Genomic DNA, 21,593 nt, shown 5'->3' on the forward strand with positions numbered 1-21,593 from the left:
TCCCTTGGCATTACCCTGTGAGCAGTGGAGCTCCCAGTGCCACGTGTTGGGGCTTCAGATTCCCGTATTCTTTGGCTTTCCAAATTTCTCCAATGCTGCTGAAGGTCTATCTTAATTATTTAACTGCCCTTTATAAGCAGATTTCCTGGGGCTGTAATATGAAAGGAGCTTCACCTTGCAGTGGCAACAGGCAATGCATCCGGCTGTACCTTTGTGGGGTTTTGTTTGGTGGGATCTGTATTAAAATGACATCCAAAGTCTTGACTAATTACTGCAAGAATATTGGATTGCAGAGCTCTGGGAGCAGGGAGCTGTTCAGCAGCAGCAGCATGAGTGTCAGTCCCTGGCACTCACCGGGCTGTAGCAGCATTTACTCTGCTGTTGCCTCAGAGCAGATACTTAGATCTTAATAACTTTGTTGTTGTCCTACATGGTGACAGTTCAACTGTCCCTTATGGGGGGCCAGGTTGGGGGGCTTTGGTTTTCAGCAAATTGTAGTTTGTGTACGAGGAAAAGATCCAAAAAAACCAGGCAAAGTACTTGGGAAAGAGGCAGTGGGAAATCCTGATGGGCAGCGAGCAGCTGGATGGGCACTTTGTACTATGGCTTGTTGTCCTCTGTTATTAGGGCCTCTAATTAAAAACTCGTAGTCAGCAGGGCCGTGCCAAGCAGAAGGAGGGACGGGTTGAGGGTGGAGAGGAGCCTGCAGTCAGTGTTTAGGGGTTTGGAGGAGGATTGCTGGGTCTCAGGCTAAAACTTAGGTTAGGAGTCACGTCAGTGTGAGCTGCAGCACAGTTAGGACGCTCACAGAGGAATGAGTGAGTTTTCAGGAGGTCACAGAGAACTAGAAAAGCTTTCTTCTCTTAGGAAAAATAAAGAAAATCCAATTTTTATTGAATTTGGCACCAGCCTTGTAGAGGTTTAATGTAATTGGAGTGATGTAATTCAAAGCAGCTCCTCCCCAGCCTGAGCACAGAGGCTGCCTGGGAAGAAGATCCCACCCCTGGCAAGTGCCAGGGCTGACAACCACGTGTAGCACTGGAAAGCTCAGAAGTGAACAGGGACACACGTGAGGTTTCCGCATTTATTCAGCCTCCAGGAGTTTTCAGTCTGATTTTTGGTCACTTTGCTTTAGAAAGAACCAGTTGGCACTTGAAGAGCTGCTGCTTCAAGTTGCTGTCTGGACACGATCGCTCCGTCCTTACCAGAAGCACCTCGGACTGACCCTCGGGTGTTCCAGCCCAGAGCCGGTGGTGCTGCTGGGGGTCAGTGCAGCAAGATTCAGCCTGGCAGAACATCCCATCCCCACTGTACCTGTAACTCGTGGCTGCCTGAGGATTTGGGGATTTCTTGTTTCTCTTGGAGCAGAACTGAGCTGCTGTTTCCCTGGGGTCTTCCCAGTGTCAGAGCCTGCTGCCAGCGGGGCAGCCCTCGTACACCAGCGCGCTGTTGGTGAGCGCTTCCTCTGCCTCGTAGCTGCTGTTCCCTGACTCCGTGGCCACAGGACACAGCTCCTGGTTGCACCACCTGAACAGAGAATGAATGAGGTTTATCCCAACCCCGTTAACCCCGTGCTGCTCCCAAGGGGAGCTCTGCCTGGTCTGGATCCCTCATGGCTGCCAGAACACACTGCCCAGGGCAGGGAAAAGCCACCACGTTGCTGGCAAACAGCCTGGAGCATGGCTTGGCTCCAGCTGTGGCTATACCGCATTTGGGTCCCACCACATCAGGGGCTGGGAGGGCGCAGAGCCCAACCTGCCACAACGCGCAAGGACCTGTCTGAAGCGCTGGGGTTAGCGGGGGGTTTGCTCTCACCTTCGAGCAGCAGCCAGGTCTGTGGGGGAAGCGCCGGGCCGGGCTGCGTGTTCCAGCAGAAGAGCTCCTGTGGAAAGCAGGAGATGGTAAAGGTCCCTCCTAAGCGGTGAGGGCTCCTGTAGAGCGGGTGCTGCTCGGCGGCACCCAACAGGCTGAGGTGCCCAAGTCTGAAAGAAGGTGGGGACCCAGCTTTCCTTTCAACCCCACCCAGAAGGGGTGAATCCAGGCGAGCTGGGGCTGACTCCCCGCCCCACCCCGGGCCTGCCAGCCCTCTGTTCTCCCACTACCTGCGTAGATCCTCGCGAGGCTGTAGGAGAAGTCTCTTGCTGCCAGCTCCATGGTCACCCCTCCCCTTGAAGCAGCTTCTTGTGTGAACTGCGCAAGACTGCCGACGGCATCCCGCGTTCGCTTCACAGCGGGTGCCAGTTCTGCACAGCTTGAAACCAGCTCCAATTTTTTCTGGAAAACAAAAAAAAAAACCCAAACCCAACCTAATCACCAGAAGAATCACCATGATTTTCCCTCCTTCAGCTGGCAACTCCTGAGCACACCCAGCAACTGCTAATGAGAAGTGTAAGGTGAGGTGGCTGTGCTGGAGCAGCTGGAAAGGAGATGCTGCCAAGAGGAGAAACTGGCACTGGGCCGAGGACAGAGAATTCCAGGGAGCCAGACCCAGTGTGGGGCTCTGTGTCTGTGCTGCCTCTCCTGCTCTGCGTGGGGACAAGGTCACATCCCCAGTCGTCCCCACTGCAAACCTGGATCAGGGACTAGTTATATGCAACCTGCCCTGTTTTTTCCCTTTCCCTTCCATTCAGGAGCCAGGGCTGCGTCCAGGTGGGACAATGCAGATTGCAAGAAGGGAAAGGCCCCAGGGCTGGAGCGGGTCTCTCCTGATGAATATCAGACCTAGAAGCTCTCCCTGTGGTTGAGCTGAGCTGCTGTTCCTCCAGCATCCCAGATCTCTTCTGAAACCACAAGCAACAGCTTGCTGAGAGTCTGGAACAGTGTTCTGCCTGTGTGCGGCTGGCAGAGGCCAGCTCTGTCTGGCTGGGGTGACAGCTCAGCCCTCACACACCTCTGGACCCTGCTCCCCCCAGCACCGGGAAGGGGGCTCAGCCTCAGCCGCGGGGGCTGCGTCGCCAGAAGGAGCCATGGTGGATTTAGTTCGTGGATGGGAGGAGGTGCTTTTGTTAATTAGTCTCCTGTCCAGTTCTGCACTCCAGGCAAAGGGCTACGGGGCTACACACAGCACAGGCTGGACCAACACAGACCCATCATCATCTGAGCAGGTGGGTCCCAGTGCCAAGACACAGCCCAAGGAACCCCCGAGCCTCCAGGCTGCTCCTAAGATCTTTTAAAAGCAGCTTGGAGCTTGTTGCTAACAAGGACCAAAGACCCCCAAAGGCAGAAATATATTCCCAGCAGCTTGGGTGGAAGTGGAAACTGGCATCACACAGGCCAATGCAGAGATACCACACATGCTCCTGTCGGCACTTGTGCTGCTGGCTGGACTGCTCACAGCCACAGCCTATGCTGCTCTGCTCTTCAGGGTTCCAAGGCTTGGGCAGCACAGGCTGGGAATATAAAAGCATCGTTTTAATGCCAGGGGGGAGAAAAAGATGTTATTCTTTTTGCTCTGCAACAGCCAACAGGTTTTTTTTCAGGCTCCAATGATTCTTTTCTGACCCAAAAGCACCGAATCCTCCAGAAGATGGAGCTGGGATTTTTCCACATCCTCCCCCGCAGCTGAGAGTGAGGGGCTGGAGAGCAGCTCCAGGGCCAGGCTGGAGGAAGAAGCTGCTCCAGAGCCAGGCTGGAGGCAGAAGCAGCTCCTGTTTTCTCCCCTGTGTGTTGACCTGCCCTGTGGTGTGACAGAGGGAGGCTCACGGCATCGCTGTGCCAGCTCCACGCTGCTTTCCTGGCTGAAATCATTGGAGAGCAGAAGAGCTTTAGAGCTCAGGTATTTCTGATTCCTTCTGTTTGGGGTGAGGAACTGTAAGATGCCACTCCTGTGTCTGCTCCCACTCACTCCCAAGCAAGGCTGTCCCAGTGGCCTTTACTTAAAGAACAATTGTGCCTGTTTAAGAATGCAGCAGCAGAAGAGCATCCAAACCAGGGTGGGAAGCCTTGTCTTAACGCTTCAAGCGAAGACTCAGCCTCACTCTAATAACCTACATTTGCTTCCTGCTGTGTTAGAACTGGTTATGGTCTGAATGGGACCTGGAAACCAATCATGTGTCTTAGATCACCAGTCTGATTTAGAGCTGGGGTTTCAGCCCTGTGCAGGGGTTCTTGCTGTGTAGGATGCTGGATTCTGGGCTCTGCACAAGGGCTGTTTGCAGGGCTGGTGCTCAGAAACACAACTGACCCACGATGGGACGGAATCTCACCTGGAGGGACTAAAACACAATAATCACCTAACTCCCCAGTGCTATTTTAGAGTCACTTTCCAGGCTGTAATTGAGCTCTGGAGTATACCCAAGGCTCTGGCTGAGAGCCCCAGCTGATAAATGTTGGGTGCAATGTGAAATGACTTTGCAGACTGACTGTTTACCCCCAGGTAGGTTGGTTGGTAACAAACTCCCTCAGGTATCAAGAACCCTAAAAATTCAGCTCCTCATAATCACATCATGTGAGGATGAGGAAGGTCTGTGTTTCCCTTTTCCCGAGGGTAATAACGATAGTGGGTTCCTGCTCCTAGATCCCAGGTATCCCACCATCAGTGGAGGCAACTGACACGGGATAAACGCAAAAAGACCTGGGAGTGGGGTCAGGGGGTTGTTACCCTGAGCTCCCACCATCAGAGAACAGAGCACTCCCCCCATACTAACGAAGTACTGATGCTCCTTTTCCCAAAGCAGCCTGGTGTTGGGCAGGAACCGTCTGAAGTGAGCACCCTGGAGGCAAACCTAAAGCTGGGTGCACCAGTCCCGTGTGCATCCACGGGATCAGAGCAGTAAAACCCCCTTTACAAAGGGCTAGATGGTCTCCTTGCTGGGCAGGAATGGGAAAGATGTTTCAAACTGAGCCAGACTCCCAGAGACCCAAATGCTTTGGACCCCTGGAGCCCAACAAGAGGCGGTTTGTCACCTGTGAGTGGAACCCTGACTCTGGTGTAGAAACTCAGCACGTTCCTGCCTGATGCTGCCTCTGATCTGCCTTGGCAGGGCGTGAAGAAAAGAGCTCCCTGATGTGTCCAGGTTAAACGTGCCAACCAGGAGCTGTGGCATCTGGAACCAGCTCATCCCAGCTGCCCTCAGTGGAAGCGGGAGGCAGCCTCAGCGCGACGTGAGCAGCAAACGCAACGGCGCTCGCCGCAGCTTTAACTTCCATCTTCCTTTCAAGTCAGCGCTCGCTCCCCGCCGCTCCCACGTACGGCCTGATTTGTGGGAGTGTGAGAGCAATGATGAGCTGCTTGATTAATGAGTCTCGGTGCTTGGTGTTACTGCTGGGCAGGTACCTGCTCTGAATCCCACCGCTGCCTTCTGCGTGCTCCTCCCGGTATCCAGTCTGTAGGGAGCTGGAGGAGCCTCTCGGCCGCGCCGGCTGCTCTGAGGACGGGCAGGTGGCACCTCGGTGGGTCGGTGTTCACAGCAGCAGCAGCCTGTGGGGCCGGCTTCAGCCCGCCCGCGCCTTCCCTGCGCTCCATCACCTCCAGTGTCGGGCTGAGCTGCCGCTCACCCACAGCCAGACCAGTTGGCCTTTTGCTCAGCCAGTGTGCCCACTCCTGCTGCTGAGCAGCTCCAGGTCGCTTCTTCAGCAGGCAAAGTGTCCAAGGTGTTTTTCCATTGTTGGAAGTTGTCTCAGAGGATGATGAGAGGACAGTTGGTCATCCCTGGGGTCAGGGAGGAGTTCTGTACAGGACACAGCTGAGCCTGGGTGTTGAGGTGTCGCAGAAGCAGTCAATGGTGAGGAGGAGTCCTGCTCTTGCTCGTGTGTTTTTGGGACGTACCCAGGTGTCAGCGCTGCAGGGAGCGCGGTGACCCAGACCCGTCCCCTCACGAGGAAGCAACAGCTACATGTAGTCAAACCCGGTGCTCCAGGTGTGGGGGATCCCCTCGCCCGCTCTGGGCTGCTGTAATCCAGGCAGCTGTATGTGGGTCAATCATCTGATCTCTGAGAGAATCACAGAACTGTAGGGGTTGGAAGGGACTTCAAGAGATCATCGGGTCCAACCCCCAACTTCTCCCTGAGGTGGTGACGTGTGTTTCAGGCTGGTTCCTGTCTCCCTTTGCAGGATGAATCAAACCAGCTCGATGCTCGTTTATCTTCACGAAATTCCGAGCTGCTCTGACCTGCATTCTCCTGACTGCCTGTCATCCCAGTGCCCTTCAAAGAGCCAGGGAACGGCACGAGGCAGCAATGGGATTCTTCCAACTCTTTCCATCTTTTCAGTGGGAATAAACCCAGTTGTAATGCAGTAGGCAGCCCTAGTGAAGGGGTAACATTCAGCAGTCTCAGGGTGGTTTTCCAGTTTACAACCCCACGGGATGATTTTGGAGCCAGGACGGTGACTCCCTTGTGTTAAACCCAGATTTAGGCAGGTGCCTGTCGGGAGGGTCTCTGACAACACAGAACTCTTCTGCAGCACACAGTGATCCCAGGAGGAGAGCTGCCACGTCCTGCGTCTCTCAGTGCTATTGAAGGGCCAGGAGAAACCTTCTGGATGCTCATCTAAAGCTTCCAGTTTGGCCACGTTCCCTCCCAGTGTCAGCCAGGAGCGTAAGCACCGAGTACAGGCCTCTGCTGAGGTGTCTGATGTGGGCTCACCTGCACTGTGGTGAAGAACACAGCCATCACCTGTCCTCGACTCTTGGAGAGGGACCGCAGGACATCAAGGGACAGGATATTCGTTGTTCCCTCCCATATGGACAGCACCTGTGGGGCAGAGGAGATGGTGGAAGAGAGCAAAGGAGTCTTTTGGAGCGACTGTGATGAAGAAAGGGGAAGGTGAGGAAACAGAGGGGGTCAGAGCCCAGGTCTATCAAGGAAACCTCTGGAGAGGTTTCCAGTGCTGTGGAAAGGAGCAGTGGTGATGTGAGCCAGGAAACAAGCCCTGCACCAGGAACAAATCACATCCTCTCCATGGTGACGACTGTGCCCAGCAGGAAGGGAATGTCAAAGAGCTGCCCTGTCTGCAGCAAGAGCGAGGAGGATGCTTTTTCCTTGGGCTGTGTCCCTAGTAGGCACCCACAGAGCAGTGTGCATGGCATTAGGTGACACACAGGAGCTTCTCCTGCTGCTTTCTTACCAGAGTATCGCGGACTATGACTGGCAAGCCTGTGTCCTCCATGTAACCTTGTCCTCCAAAGCTCTCCATTCCCTCAATAACAACAGCAGAAGCCTGCAAACCACAGAGAGCTGGTGTGATCCACGTTGGACAAGGGGAAAGAGTGGCTGCAAGCCTCTAACATCACTCAGCAGTTCCTGCTGGGATGGGACTGACTGGGTCCCAGCAGGAGCAGCCTGGGGGAGACAGGCTGAGTCACGCTGAGAGGACTGGCAGGAGCAGCCAGACCTGGGGAGAAGCTACAGGTAGGGTCCCTCTCCATACAGCCCTGTCTCCATGCACCCCTCTCTCCATACAGCCCTCTCCTGGTAAGGCTGTGCCTGTGCTGGGCTTGGCACAAGTGTCTCTAGTGCAAGAGAGGCTTTGCCTCCTGCTCGCCCATGGTGTGTAAGCTTCTGAGTATTTAAGCTGAGGGCACTCAGAAGTGGACCAGGGAGGGCACTACCAGTACCCCCTGTTACCCCTGCCCTTCACGTTGGCCACCTTAATCACTCCTCTTCCCAGCTCTGTGGCTGGTGCTGTGCCCACAGCCCCAGGCTGTTCCTTCCCTACCTGCTTCCCAGTGTACAGTTTGGCGACTGGTATCAGCAGTCTCAGGAGAAGCTGGTCCTCCTCACTCGCCAGGTTGGTTTCCACAAGTCCAAGCAGACGAACGGTCTCCATAAGCAGGAGAAACGCTCCTCGCGCCTGCACCTGAGGCAGAGAAGTGGGGAGCCTCACCGACAGGCACCTCTGAGTCAGGAGGATTCCTGCCCCTGTGCAGAGACCATCCAGGAGGGATGCACACTACTCAGGCCTGGGCAGACCCACAGCACCAGAGACACCGACCAGCCCTGGAACAGGACATGAAATACCAGAGGCAGCCTGGGGCTGCCGCTCTCAGGCACCGTGATCCAGTGTGAGGAAAGGGGCAGTGCCATTCCATCAGGCCTTATCAGAGCTCCTGTCAGGCACCCCGCTCACACAGCCCCTTCCAAGGGGAAGGGACATGAGACCACACAGAAATCCCTGAGCACCAGAATCTGCGAGGTCTCTGGCAGCTTTCTTGCTGAGCAAATCACTTGCCCCCAGCAAGTTGTGATCTGGGAAGTACAGAGATGCAGAGGTGTCGCCCTGGGACTGTACAGGATTTGGCCTTTCAGAGGTAGAGTTCTGGCTGAGAGATGTTGGAGCTTTAAGTGGTGCTTGTCAGATGTTGACCATTTCTCTTCTCCCCCACCTTGCAAGAGGACTTTAAAATACTGTTTTAAAAATGTGCATGAACCTACTGCAGCCCAGGCCAAGTGCTGGTGTCACACCACTTGAGAGAAGTGGTAGTCCCTGGACGGGTGAGAGAAGAGCTGGGTGCCTTCTCTTTGAAGTTTTAGTTGGGGTGAGAAGGCACCTGCACCCTGTGAATTTAGGGAGCTGCTCAGGTGGTAGAGATGCTCTGTGTGAGATGTTCTGCTCCAAGCAAAGGCCCACGTGTGAAATTCATGCTGCTCCCTCTTCTGCTATAGTGTTGCCCTAGGTGACATTCACTCGAGGTCGGTGTCTTGTGGTGACAAGCAGTGTGTGGGTACAAAGCCAACACACACTTGTCTCAGAAGCTGAAGTGTGTGGTGACAGCTCAGGAATTCCACAGGCCTGCTGGGAACAGCCCATCTCCTGGTGCACCAGCTACTGGAGAAGCTGGATGAGAGTTGGTCTTGGACAGGAGTCTGCTAGCTGCCGTTCTGGGGACTGTGGTGTCATGGTGGGACTCTGCTAATGCCCAACCTGGCATACCATGGTAGGTGCATGCTCTAATGACAGCTCCCAGGTGACTTGTTTGGGGTAACCTGAAGCCCAGCAGAGAAGCTAGATCTATCATCAGATCGAATCCCACGAGAACAGGGCACTTCCCCTGCCGTGTACATCTGGCTGTAGCAGGAACAGCCTTCTACACCCATGGTGCACACAGAGGCAGGCCAGCCCTGCTCGTGAGCAGCTGAAGGTCTCTGCCCTCTTTCCCTGGCAAAGGCTCAGCTCGGCTCCCAAAAGCCTTACCTCCATCCGGGCTAAGGTCTGCATGTGTAGGGGATGGTCCTTCAGGAGCTTCCCAAAGGCAACCCGCCTACGGGCATACTCCCTGCTCAGCCCAATCATCCTAGAGAGAGCACAGCCAGGGAAAGCAGTCAGACCAGTGACCTCCCACTCCTGAGCTCTCCTTTCCAGCCACCCCCACTGGAAGAACCCTGCTCAGCGCTGGCGTGCCAGCCTAGGTCACCCACCCACTCTCCAGCACTGCTGGCTTCCAGACCTGTGCCTGCAAAGGCATCAGATGTCAATGGACCGCAATGCTGAGCATTGCAATGTCTCTTGTCCTGGTAAGATGCTCCTTCAGCTCTAGGGGGGATCCATCCTGCCTTCACCTTCTCATGGAAGCTACTGCACCGATGACATTGTGGATCCGAGTTATGTTCAGCATGTTGGAGATGGAGGCCACTCCTCGACCCTCTGCAGAGATCTGAAAGCATGAAGGAACCAAGGTTGGTCTTTCACACAGCCTTGGAAGTGGACGCAGATCTATGTGAAAGCTGCATCACTGGACAGATACAAAGGCCTAAAGTTATCCTCTCCTCCTCTCCTGAGCTGTTCTGGGCCCTGTCCCGCACACACAGCCCGTGGGCAAAGGGGTACCTGGAGTGGACAGCCAGCCACAGGCGTGGGAGAGAGGAACTTTTTGGGTTGGCACCACTGCCCTGACCCCCGTGAGCAGCCTGCCATGCCCAGCAGGGCCAAGAGGAAGGTGAGACCTTACGTACCAGCTCTGCTTTAGCTCCCTCTAGCCATAGCTCCGCTGTTGCCATCTGCCGCGTCCCCAGCTTGTCTTTCAGCCTTTGCACTTGGATGCTGTTCAGCTTCCCTTCCTCATCTCGAACCTTCAGGAAGAACAGGGACAGGCCACTGGAACCCTGGGGCGATTAAAAAGGCAGGCAAAGAGGCTTTGGTTCGATGAAACAAGGAAGTAAAAGAATGCTCCTGCTCCTTCACGGGTCCCACCATCAAGCAGACCTGTTTTACTTGTCCTTCAGCATCCGCTACCCTGGCCAGGGTTAAGGTCACGTCGGAATCAGCAGCTGATGTAAACCACTTGAAGCCGTGGAGGCGATACGTACCGTCCGGCTGCTTCCTGGCCACCGTCTCAGTGCCCTCAGCTGCAGGAGAGAGGAAGGTCAGCTTAGCTCTGCAGGAACTTCTACATCAGTTGGTGCTGATGTTCTGTTTAAGCAGCAGCTCTTTTAAGTCACCTCTCGCTATGGAGGCGGGGTATGGATTAGCTGCTAATCTGTATCATCCACCCTGGGTAAGAAATGCAGCTGGAGTTAAGTACTAGAAGGGAAACGCGCTCGCTTAACGCTGAGCCTGCCCAGCAATGGCTCCAGGCTGACACCTCATAACTGTGGTGCTTTGTAAGCAGAACACACATATATACTCTATAATCCAGAACCTCCAGTTCTTCAGGAGCTCCTGGCCAGGAGCCACAAAGGGTGCTGTGGAGTGAAGGGCCCTGCCATGATGCACAGCCCTGCAGCTCACACTCCACAGCCGACCCTTTCACCAGGAAACCAACTGCAGCTTCATCAGACAGTGGCGACTGTCTCCACAGTGGAGCTCCGAGGCTTCCTGGGCTGTGACACTATTACTGTCGTTGGCTGAAGAATACAAGCTGACAGCCAGGGAGGCTTTCTGGGTCCCAGCTGGGACAGGTCTGACCATCTTGCTCATGGTTTGATTACCGAGTGAGGCGTCGGTGTGTTACCTGTGCAGGGAGCACCGCTCTGTACCTGCCCGCGTGCACCGCAGGCATCAGTGGGCAGAAGTTGGGTCTTTTGTTGAATGAAAAGCAGGGCTGTGCAGAGGATCTGGGTTACTTCTGCTGAAGGTTCCTAAACCAACTACTGGCTTTAGAAGTTCCCCACACCCTTCCTTTCCTCAGGTCTCGCCAACACCTCTAGCTGCTGCTGCAGTTGCTTCCCACCTCCAACTACGTACCAACATCAGAGCCTCCCCGGCGCTCGGTCATCCACTGGCCAGAGGTCCAGAACTTCCTGGGGTCACGGGATGTCAGGTGGTCAAAAGCATTTTTCAGAGAGCCAGGAATACCCAGAGACTGTTTTGGGGGGAGGGAAAAAAGCCCTTAAGATGATATAAGGCAGTAGATTAAGTTAGACAGCTGCCTTCATTAGCACTGGGGTGTCCTGGGCTCTGCATAACATTTGACCTAACCCTGCCCTCTTTCAGCTTGAAGCTGTTGCCCCTTGTCCTGTCCCTGCACTCCCTGGTGACCAGCCCCTCTCCCACTTTCCTGTAAGACCCTTTAAGTATTGGTAGGCCACAATTAGGTCTCCCTGGAGCCTTTTCTTCTCCAAGATGAACCAGCCCAACTCTCTCAGCCTGTCTTCATAGGAGAGGTGCTCCAGCCCCCTGATCACCTCCATGGTCCACCTTCAGGTGGGGAAAGCCTTGCTAGCTTGGTTAATTTATGTCAGGTATTTACCTGCCACTCTGCACAGGGAACAAGAAAACAATCTTGTAGTGAAAACATACGAGAAAGCTTTTCATCTGCTGCAGCGCTGCAGGTTTCACGTGTGGCAAAGGCCCTGTTGTACACAGCCTTGTGAGTAAAGATAAAAGCCATCCTGGGTGCAAAGGCTTTGTAACTCAAGGGGGAAAGCAGTGGGAGATGGAGCTGAGTCACAGCAAGAAAAGGCCGTGCCAGAGCCAGATGGCTGGTCAGCTCTCCTCTGTCCTCGGCCAGCACTCGGGTCTCTAACCCTCCCTGCCAGGATGTGGCTGTGCCCTCAGAGCCCAGCTGAGCTCATACCTCAATGACTTTGGCTGCTCCGTCAGTCATGGCCAGAGGACAGTTGAAACCTCCAGAACAGCTTGAAAATAAGTACAGCTTGACAGCCTGAAACAGGCGGCTGGGAAAGAAAGCGAGTCAGGCCAGAAGGTTACACAGCGGTTCAACGGCAGGAGGGAAAACAACTGGCTAGGATGAAAGGAATAAAACCCATCCCAAACAGGTGAGAATCAGACCACTCGTTTCTGAGAGAGCAAAAGCTACTTCAGGGAGAGAGGAGAGGGGTCAGGAGTTTCCTAGTCCCAGTGCTACAGCCAGCACCAGGCTGTGGGGACAGGACAGCATCGTTTGCCAGCAAAGAGCAGGTTTTAAATACAAGAAACACGGGTCTGTCTCCAGAGGCTGGAATACAATGAGGCTGCAGGTACAACCCCGATCTTTAGCTGTGTTACAACCCGTGCACGTAGAAGCTGGAGCGCTGCAGGGAGCTGCCAGGCCCCAGAATGAGAAAGGTGACATCAAAGAATATTATGATCAACTGCAGGCCATTAGTTACAGCTTATCATTGCTGATGTGGAACATTACAGCGGACAGACACTGCTGTTCAGTACAGCAGTAGGTGTGCTTTTGTCCATGCATCATCTGTTACCCATTATACAACAAGAAGTTCCATCCTACAGGATGCTGAAGCTGAACACGGCTTGCTAAGAACAACTGGGGAGGCACCGAGTCAGTCCCGTTCTCCCAGTTACCTCCAGCTGGAGTATCTTCTCTCGTAGGCCTCAGCAATCAGCCCCTCTTCTGCTGCAATCTCCTTCATCCTCCTCCAGGCTGAGCAGGTGGTGATCTGATCCACTCGCTGTCCCCAGGCATCGTACTGCCGAAACACGGGGGGGTTCAACTCGCACTCCCACCCCAGAGGTTTGATCTGGGTTGACAGACGGTTTCCAAATCTCTCCAGGTCCTGATTCACCTCCTGCAGTATCTGTGAAGCAACAAAAGCCCTTCAGCTCACCCCTGGAAGGCAGGGCACCTCAGGCCTAGCTGCAGAGGCAGAGGACTGACCAGACTGTCCCGCAGTCACAGAATCCCACAATGTGAGGGGTTGGAAGGGACCTCGAAAGATCATCTCATCCAACCCCCCTGCCAGAGCAGGGTCACCTCGAGTAGGTCACACAGGAACACGTCCAGGTGGGTTTGAATATCTCCAGAGAAGGAGACTCCACAACCTCTCTGGGCAGCCTGTCCCAGGGCTCTGCCACTCTCACAGGGAAAATGTTTTTCCTTATATTTACATGGAACTTCCTGTGCTCCAGCTTGCACCCATTGCCCCTGTTCTGACTTTGGACATCACTGAGCAGAGCCTGGCTTTGTCCTCCTGACACTCCCCCTTTACATATTTATAGACATTGATGAGGTCACCCTCAGTCTCCCCTTCTCCAGCTCCCTCAGCCTGTCCTGATAAGGAAGATGTTCCACTCCCTTCATCATCTTTGTGGCCCTGTGCTGGACTCTTTCAAGTAGCTCCCTGTACTTCTTGAACTGGAGGGCTCAGCACTGGGCACAGTATTCCAGATGCTGCCTCACCAGGGCAGAGCAGAGGAGGAGAACCTCTCTCAACATGCTACCCACAGCCCTTCTCACACACCCCAGGATGACATTGGCCTTCATGGCCATGAGGGCACATTGCTGGTCATTGTCATTCTGCTGTCCCCCAGGACACCCTGGTCCCATCCCCAACCTGCTCGTGTACCTGGGGTTGTCTCTTGCCACTTGGCCCTTCCATGCATCCTGCAAAGCAGGACAGCCTGTCTCAGCCTCTGCTGGCACAGCTGTGCTCAGCTGTCACTTTTATTTTTCCCCCCCAAAATCATTTTTTCAAGTAACTTTTGGCAGCATCTCTGGGCTTTACAGGAGACAGAAGAGCTTTTGTATCAGGGCTGAGAATGACACAGATGCACATGAGCAGGGGGGTTGGACCAGACGATCTCCAGAGCTCCTTCCACCATCAGCCACTCTGTCATTCACCACTGAAAAAGAATGCCAGGGGAAGAGCTGCCAAAACCAGGCAACCTTCATCCGTGCAGGACACTTCCACTGGGCTCAGCAGTTACCTGCCTGCTGGGTTGGAAAAGGAGGCACAGCGCAATCCTTTCAGCCTCAGCCTGGCACCTGGGGTGTCTAGGTCCGAATTTCCACCCCACAACCAGCTTCCTGCTGGATCTTCATGCCCTTCTTTCAGCCAGGCTCAGCTGACTCAGATGGGATGCTCTGTCCGTGGGCAGTGGAGGGACGCTGGCACCTGCAGTGAGGTGGCTCAGTCCAGCCCTCAGAGACACCTATTCTCAGGTGCCAGGACCTGCTCTGCACTGCCTGTGGCCAAAGCCTGCTGACATTGCTCAGAATTAAATAACCTGACTTCCAGATGACTAAAGTGGGGCCAGGCAGACCCAACCTCTAGCACTGTCAGACCCTCGTTAGTGTAAATACATCCAGAGTGTAACAAGGTCTCAGGAGAAGGGTCTCTCTTTCATCAGAGGGATATTTTTGCTGTTCTTTCCCCCCCTCAAGAGATGCTTGTTTCCTCCTCAATAAGCAGCCCTGGAGATGAAAGCCATAGTTGCAGTACCCCAAGCACAGCAAACAGAAACTAGGTTAATTTGCTGCTGATGAAATATCAACACCACTTCTTCCCTTCCCTGCTTCCCCTGTATTGACTTTTCATTAAGCTCCATGTTGTGTGATTGATCCTGCCATCGCTCTGCCGTCCAGTGTGTGGAATGAGGAGCAACACACCCTGTCCAGTTACCACTCCAGAAGTCTCCATCCTCAGACCAGCCAGTTTTCCTTCAGGTAAACAGTGAAAAATCCCAAAACAAGCCAAAAAAAACCATGCAGGAGAGCCCTGTCAAAGTGGTACAGCTCCTGCTGCAGTCCTGTTTGCTCTCAGTGGAGTTCAGCTGGGATGGCTGTGTATCTCCAGTGCTCATCTCCTGACACCCATGTGAAGGTTGTTCCACAGGCATAACCTAAGCAGCCAAGGTTCATGGCCTCCACTGATCCCTGAAGCACAAGAACCTTTGAACTTGTTAGCTGGCAGGTTTTTGTAGGCAGAAAAATGTGAGTCTGTTAAATAGGTCTCTTAATCAGCACACAGCAGTGAACTCAAACTACAACAGCCCCTTCACCTCATCCGCATTTTCTAGAACCAAACCCAAACCCAACTGTGTAGCAGTGAGCTCGTGCCCTGACCATGCTCAGCCTCACAAACCCCAGCACTGCCCTGCTGAACATGTTTATTTCCAATGTAGAGGAATAAAATCATCTTAAAATCATAGAACCATAGAATGGGCAGGGCTGGAAGGGACCTTACATCAAGTTCCAACCCCTCTCACTAGCCCAGGCTGCTCAAGGCCCCATCCAACGAAGCCCTGGACACATTCTGGGAGGGGGCAGCCACCACCCTGCTGGGCACCCTGTGCCAGGGCCTCACCACCCTCACAGTGAAGAATTTCTTCCTAATAACCAATCTAAATCTTCCCCCTTCCAATTTAAAACCATTCCCCCTTGTCCTATCACTCCATGCCCTTCTAAAAAAGTCCCTCCCCAGCTTTTGTGTAGGTAGGTCCCTTCAGGCACTGGAAGGTGCTATAAGATCTCCATGAAGCCTTCTCTTTTCCAGGCTGGACAAGCCCAACTCTCTCAGCCTGTCTTCAGAGGAGAGATGCTCCAGCTCTCTAGTCATCTTCATGGCCTCCTCTGGACCCATTCCAACAGCTCCATGTCCTTCTTATGTCGGGCACTCCAGAGCTGGACACAATACTGCAGGTGGGGTCTCACAAGAGCGGAGCAGAGGGGCAGAATCCCCTCCCTTGACCTGCTGGCCACACTCCTTTTGATGCAGCCCAGTTTGTGGCTGCTGAATGTCACACTCAGTAGCCTGGACACTCCAAAACACCTACAGCAGGGTATGGAGAGGGCAGCTGGAAACCATCGGGGTCAGGGCTGAAGCCACTACCTACCAGTAGTGGTAGGGTGGGTGGTCTCATTCACCATCATCAGTCCTCTGATGTTCCAGGGATGAATATACTGGAAATGTGCAAACTATTGCACATTAAGAGTACAAACAGATGTTCCCTATATTAAAGGACATCTTTTCACAGAATCACAGAATGACCAGGGTTGGAAGGGACTTTGAAAGATCATCTGGTCCAACCCCCTGCCAGAGCAGGATCACCTCGAGTAGGTCACACAAGAACACATCCAGGTGGGTTTGAATGTCTACAGAGAAGGACACTCCACAAGCTCTCTGGGCAGCCTGTCCCAGGGCTCTGCCACCCTCACAGGGAAAATGTTTTTCCTTATGTTCTCATGGAACCTCCTGTGCCCCAGCTTGCACCCATTGCCCCCTGTCCTATCCCTGGACATCACTGAGCAGAGCCTGGCTCTGTCCTCCTGACACTCCCCCTTTACATATTTATAGACATTGATGAGGTCACTCTCAGTCTCCCCTCCTCCAGGCTAAATTGACCCAGCTCCCTTAGCCTGTCCTGATAAGGAAGATGTTCCACTCCATCATCTTGGTGGCCCTGCGCTGGACTCTTTCATGTAGTTCAGGGGCATCAATAGATACCTCTCTGCAGCAGTGCCCAGAAAAAGCAGGTGCTTTCTTCCATGGTCTCCAGAAATCACCTTTAAATAAACCTTTTCTCTTCATTCCAGGAATCAGCCTCCAGTGTGGTGTCCGCTTCAGCGGGATACACAAAGCTTTGCCTGTTGCTGTTCTGGACAGGGAGGTGAGGAGGTAGAGACAAGGTGCTGCACGAAGCAGGCAGCAGAGCCTGGCTCTGCCTTTCAGCAGCGAGGCAACACTGCCCCGCCGGGACCAAGCGCAGAAGCGGGAGGGAGATGCTGATGCTGCTGCTGCTGCTCGGGTAGGTTTTGCAGCTGTTTGAGAAGGGCAAAGACAGCGCTGACCCTCTTATTCTTTGGGACATCTGAATTGGGCTTCTTCCAAAGGTCTAAAGCAGGAGGAAGAGCCTCACGGTATCCTCCTTTCCCCCACATCTTCTTTCCTGGCAAGAAGGCCTCAGTGGTGCTTAGGGAGGGCTCGTTCCCATCTTTAGTGATGGATGTGACAAAACGCTGCCACCACACGCTCACTACTCCAAGTCTGAGGTGGCAGGAAGAGCATCACTGAAAGCAAGGTTCTGCCCCTTTACCCACCCGTGGCTTCTGATGGAAGAAATCACAGAGAGAGGTCACACTCTGCTCCATGAGACCTGCCCCTTGAAAAGGAAGAAACACCTGCGGTCCTTGGGGTGACAGCAGAGGACAGTGAGACGAGCTGCTTCCTCCCAGGGGTTCTCATAGGACTGGACCTCACAGAACAGGGACTCACAGCTCTGGGTCTTGCCCCACTACTCTACACCCCTGTGTCTGTACAGAGCCTTTGCTGGCTGAAAATCACCCCAGAAAAACCAACAACCTGTGCTGAGAACACGCAAATCCCAACGGGCCTTTGTACCCTCTTGAGCACCCAGCTGAGAACAACCCCATTCCCTCAGACAGGAATTTCCTTAAAAACCCCTCTTCCTGGGGGGAACGAAGCAGAAGAGTGCAGCAGAGTTTGGAAGCACCTTAGCTTTTCCCCCTGCTCCGAAATTTCTTATTCCAGATGACAAACACCCGCAGTGAGGGCCCCAAAGCAACACTCTTGTTGCAACACCCAGAGCCCAGCAGGCCCCTCTCTGTTTACATCCCAGCAGCACTTTTCACCCCTGACCAGATTCAGAGAAAACATGGTTTTAAAAACACTGATAAATTCCCCCCAAGTGTAACCCTTAGAGGCACAAAAGGGCTCAGAGAAACACTCAAATGAGACTTAAACAGTGCCTTAGCAAGAAGTATAGTGCACACACACAGAGACACAAACATGCACACCAGACCTTGGAAGGAAGGTGCATTTTCAAGTAACTCCGAAGCAAAGCATCTTCCAAATACAGGTTCCCAGTCTCGGGCTGCTCCAGGAAGAGGGCCTCTGTTTCTCTCCTTGCAAGGGGCATTTCTGGATCTTCTAATACTCTCTTCTCCCCCACGTTGGCCTGTTGCTCCTGCCCTGCAGTCGTGTTGATTCCTTTACCACTCAGTGGTTGGCACCTCTCCCGGACGCCGGGCAGAAAGTGACCCGACTGCCACGGCTTGCAGGTAGCACTGGATCTCCACCAAGGCAAGCGCCAGGTAAACATGATCCTGCAAAAGCCCTTTAGGGTGTCACGCCAACGGCTCTCACCTCCCGACCCTTCCTGGGTTGACAAGAGTACCAATCCTGGTTTGTTTTAATGTTGTGAAGTTGTTCTTAAAAGAAAAAAAAAGAAAAAAATCAATGTCTGCTCCCCGCCCTCGGGGAGGAGTTTTCAGCAGCTGTTGTCAACTGAACTAGGGAAAAGGTCTTTGGAAAGAGATCAGAAAACGGCCTGGAAAAACACAGGTCTCAGAAACACTGTGTTCTCCAGTATCAGCCAGGCAAACCACCCTAACTGGCTGGACAGACATTCCCAGAGCTGAGGGGATGGGGGGCTGCTCCCACCAGCATCCCCCCAAGTTGTTTGGGCTGATAACGGGGTAGAGATGAGAAGGAAAAAATGCATTTCCTACTCTGAAGAATGACAAAATGCCCCAAAAACGAGGAGAAATGCTTCAGGTAGGTTATTCTGTGAGGTACTGGTGAAATGGGGAATTCATTCCCCTTGCCTGGGTTGTGATGCTGTTTCCAAAACAATGTGCCTCTTACGAAGTCCCTGATGCCTTTAATTTGAGTCGGGGTGGTATTAAAAGTCTCCCTTTCCCTAGGGAAGTACCAGAATATTCTAAGGTGGTGTCTTTTGGCTTTGAATAATTTAAAACCTGTAGCTAATTTGGGGTGATACTCTACTAATAAAACAAGTATTTTAAGTGATTTTACACAGGTAGGACACCGAACTGTCGGAGCCTCGAGCACGGGATGGGACCCAGGGACACGTCCCAGCCCCAGCACCGCGTTAGGCGAGCTGGAGGGTGGGTGGGTGAAGCAAAACCAGCCCCTTTTCACCTTTACCCTGTCTCATGAGGCCACGCTGGTTTCTAGTTGGAATACCGAAGCGTGTCTTTGGTGCTTTGCTGAGGCAGGTGCAGCGGCAGAGTCAGGGCTGCCACGACCACCCGAAGTGTCAGGGCCGCGCCGTGCTCCAGCACCCTCTGTCCCCAGCTTCCTCGGGGCTCGGCGCACATCCAGGGCTCCAAGCCCGCAGGAAACAGCTCCCGCGGCTGCCAAGCAAACCCCTCCTGCGCCGGGGGAGGGCACAGTCCGGCTGCTGCGAGAGGCGGGAGGCCAAAGGCGCTGGTGCTGGCGGTAACCCGCAGGGTTCCTGCCCCTCCCCAGCCCTCACCGCGGACGTGCGGCTGCTCCTTCCCCCGCAGGGTCACCTTGTTCTGACTGAACTCGGTGAGGTGCGGGCACGAAACCGCTGGGCAGGGCTAAGGGAAGGGCGTGGAAGGCCTCACATCTCCCCTCAGCTGCCGGGGGGGGGTCGGTGCTGGTGCCGCCGCGGGTTTTTAAGAGGGTGAAGCTGCCCCCACAGGCCGCTTCTCCTCAGCCGGGCCCGCCATGGCGGAGGCTTCGGGGGGCGGGAAAGCCCTTCGCCTCACAGCGGGGGCCCATCCGAGCTGCTCTCCGCCCGTCTCCAGCGTCGGGCAGGCTCGGGGGTTCGGCGGCATCGAAGAGGGACGGCGGGGGGAGCCCGCGGGGCCGGGACGAGCGGCTGGGAGGGGGTTCGTTCCGCCCGGCCAGGAGTGAGTGGGGCGCGGCCGCGCCTCAGGGCATCTTCCCGCGCCTCAGCGGGCGGCGGGTGCCGCCGGGTGAGGGACAGGGAGGGGACCCGGCTGGAGCCCGTCCCGGCTTGGGCTTCGACTCAAAAAAAAACAACTGAAAAAGAAAGAAAAGAAAAAAGACTTAAATCTCCATTTGGAGCCACGGCCGTTGCTTCACGGCCTGCTGCAGCCTCGCGTGAGGTGTGAGAGGCCGTCGGTGTACCTCCGGGCTGAGGGGATGAAGCCCCAGGGGAGCCATGGAGGCTGCTGGGGGACAGGTTTTGGTTTCCCCCAGTTATGCAAGTTTCGTGATAGCGATAAAGTGTCCTCAGAGAGAGTGAGCAGCGGGGTTGTGGAGAGCCAGGGCACCTTCTTCCCTCTCTGGCAGCCCAGGATCAAGCTGAAGCCTTGGCAGATGCCTTGCACGCAAACAACGTGGTTAGAGCAGATCAGCAGGGTCTAGGCACTAAATCAGTTAGAGACGAGCATGTTATAGAAAAACATGTTTTCTTATCTCCCTGGCTTGCTTAAATCGGCTTTATTTAGCTAATAACCTCATGTTGGAATAATGCCTTTGTCTGCTCTAATTGCATTCCAGTCCCATTCACAGTGCTCGCCAATCAGAAGTAAAAAAATCCCCCAAACTTTCCGAAAATATTTAACATACTAAAAATTTTGCAGGTGTGTATTTGTTGAAATATACTTTTATAGCTGTAATCTGTCCTCATTACTAAATGAAGTGCTAAATTTAGCATAAAAGTCGTCAACGTGTTCCAATCAACATGTCCTAATAACTGCCAACAAATGGAAATGAGCCTTTCATGGAGAAAAAAACCTGAAAAGATACAAATGCAGAGCAAGATTAGACCAACTGCTTTGATAAAAGCCTGCTGCTCCCTGCATTAGGTCAGGATTTAAATCAATCCATCGTGTTTATGCTGTTAGTTTAATTGGTGAGAGAAATATTGACTAGCTGCGGACCTGTTTCCTTTCATTACCATCTCCCCGTTAGCACCCACGTGTTGAGGTCTCCCAGCCAGCCGTTTTTCAAACCCGTTATCATCTGCCTTGTTAATTCCATCTAATGGAAGTTTGTAATCAGGATGGCAGAGGGTGCTAAATCAAGCACCTCACCAAAATGCAAATCATCAAATGGCAGCATTATTGCCTTTATCAATCAGCTTTCCATTCTTATAGAAAAAAGCTTCCTTTTTTATCCTGGTTTGTCTAACAGAGCCTGCTTTCACTGAAACAATGTGGACTTCACTCTTTTATCTCTTTTTTTCCCCCTTTCTTTTTTTCTTTCCTTTTTTTCTTTTTTTTTCCCCCCTTTTAAGTTGTCCCAGAAGATTCATTCCTTTATTCTGGCCAAGATTGATGTTGGTGCGTTTCCTGCTTACCCTTGCTAAAATATAGGCTGCTGCTGGCAGGCTTCCAGTTCTTTCACACGTTTTAAGGGTTGTAGGAATTAGTATTGGTGGTTCAAAATATGAGAAATGCATTTTGAAGTGGCACCAGCTGACACCAGGTAGAGTTGTGGCCCTGAATTTCAAATGCTATTGATCATCTACCAGTGAATAGGGAATTTTAGTGCCGTAGAGCACCCTTAATTTGCTTTGCTTTAGCTGTCCTGAATGGCAATTAGCTTTTAGACCTGAAGAAGGCTGAAGAATCTCAAGTTTGAGGAAGATGAGGAGTAACAATAACTGTATTTTCCAGGTGTCTCATATGTCTTTTCCTTCTATATTTTTCTTGAACTTTTTTCCCCCCAGGTTTTGATTACAAGTGGAAGGCAGGTCTTTGAAATATAGG

The 21,593-nt window shown here is 53.4% G+C and overlaps 1 protein-coding gene across 1 annotated transcript; it reads right to left on the reverse strand.

Annotated features, from left to right (window-relative positions):
* Positions 1 to 1,070: 1,070 nt before the first annotated feature.
* LOC311197973 (acyl-CoA dehydrogenase family member 11-like) lies at positions 1,071 to 18,181 on the reverse strand (the record flags this gene model as incomplete). Its single annotated transcript, XM_084271830.1, has 14 exons — positions 1,071 to 1,527; positions 1,816 to 1,882; positions 2,103 to 2,274; positions 6,586 to 6,693; positions 7,067 to 7,159; positions 7,658 to 7,798; positions 9,134 to 9,233; positions 9,499 to 9,593; positions 9,892 to 10,041; positions 10,142 to 10,284; positions 11,123 to 11,240; positions 11,955 to 12,054; positions 12,686 to 12,918; positions 17,882 to 18,181. The coding sequence occupies 14 exons, from the start codon at positions 18,179 to 18,181 to the stop codon at positions 1,404 to 1,406; spliced, it is 1,944 nt and encodes a 647-aa protein (XP_084127956.1). The 3' UTR covers positions 1,071 to 1,403.
* Positions 18,182 to 21,593: the final 3,412 nt, after the last annotated feature.

The sequence above is a fragment of the Gallinula chloropus genome (genome assembly GCF_964237585.1).
Source record: "Gallinula chloropus genome assembly, chromosome: 17".
In the NCBI taxonomy this organism is placed as follows: Eukaryota; Metazoa; Chordata; class Aves; order Gruiformes; family Rallidae; genus Gallinula; species Gallinula chloropus.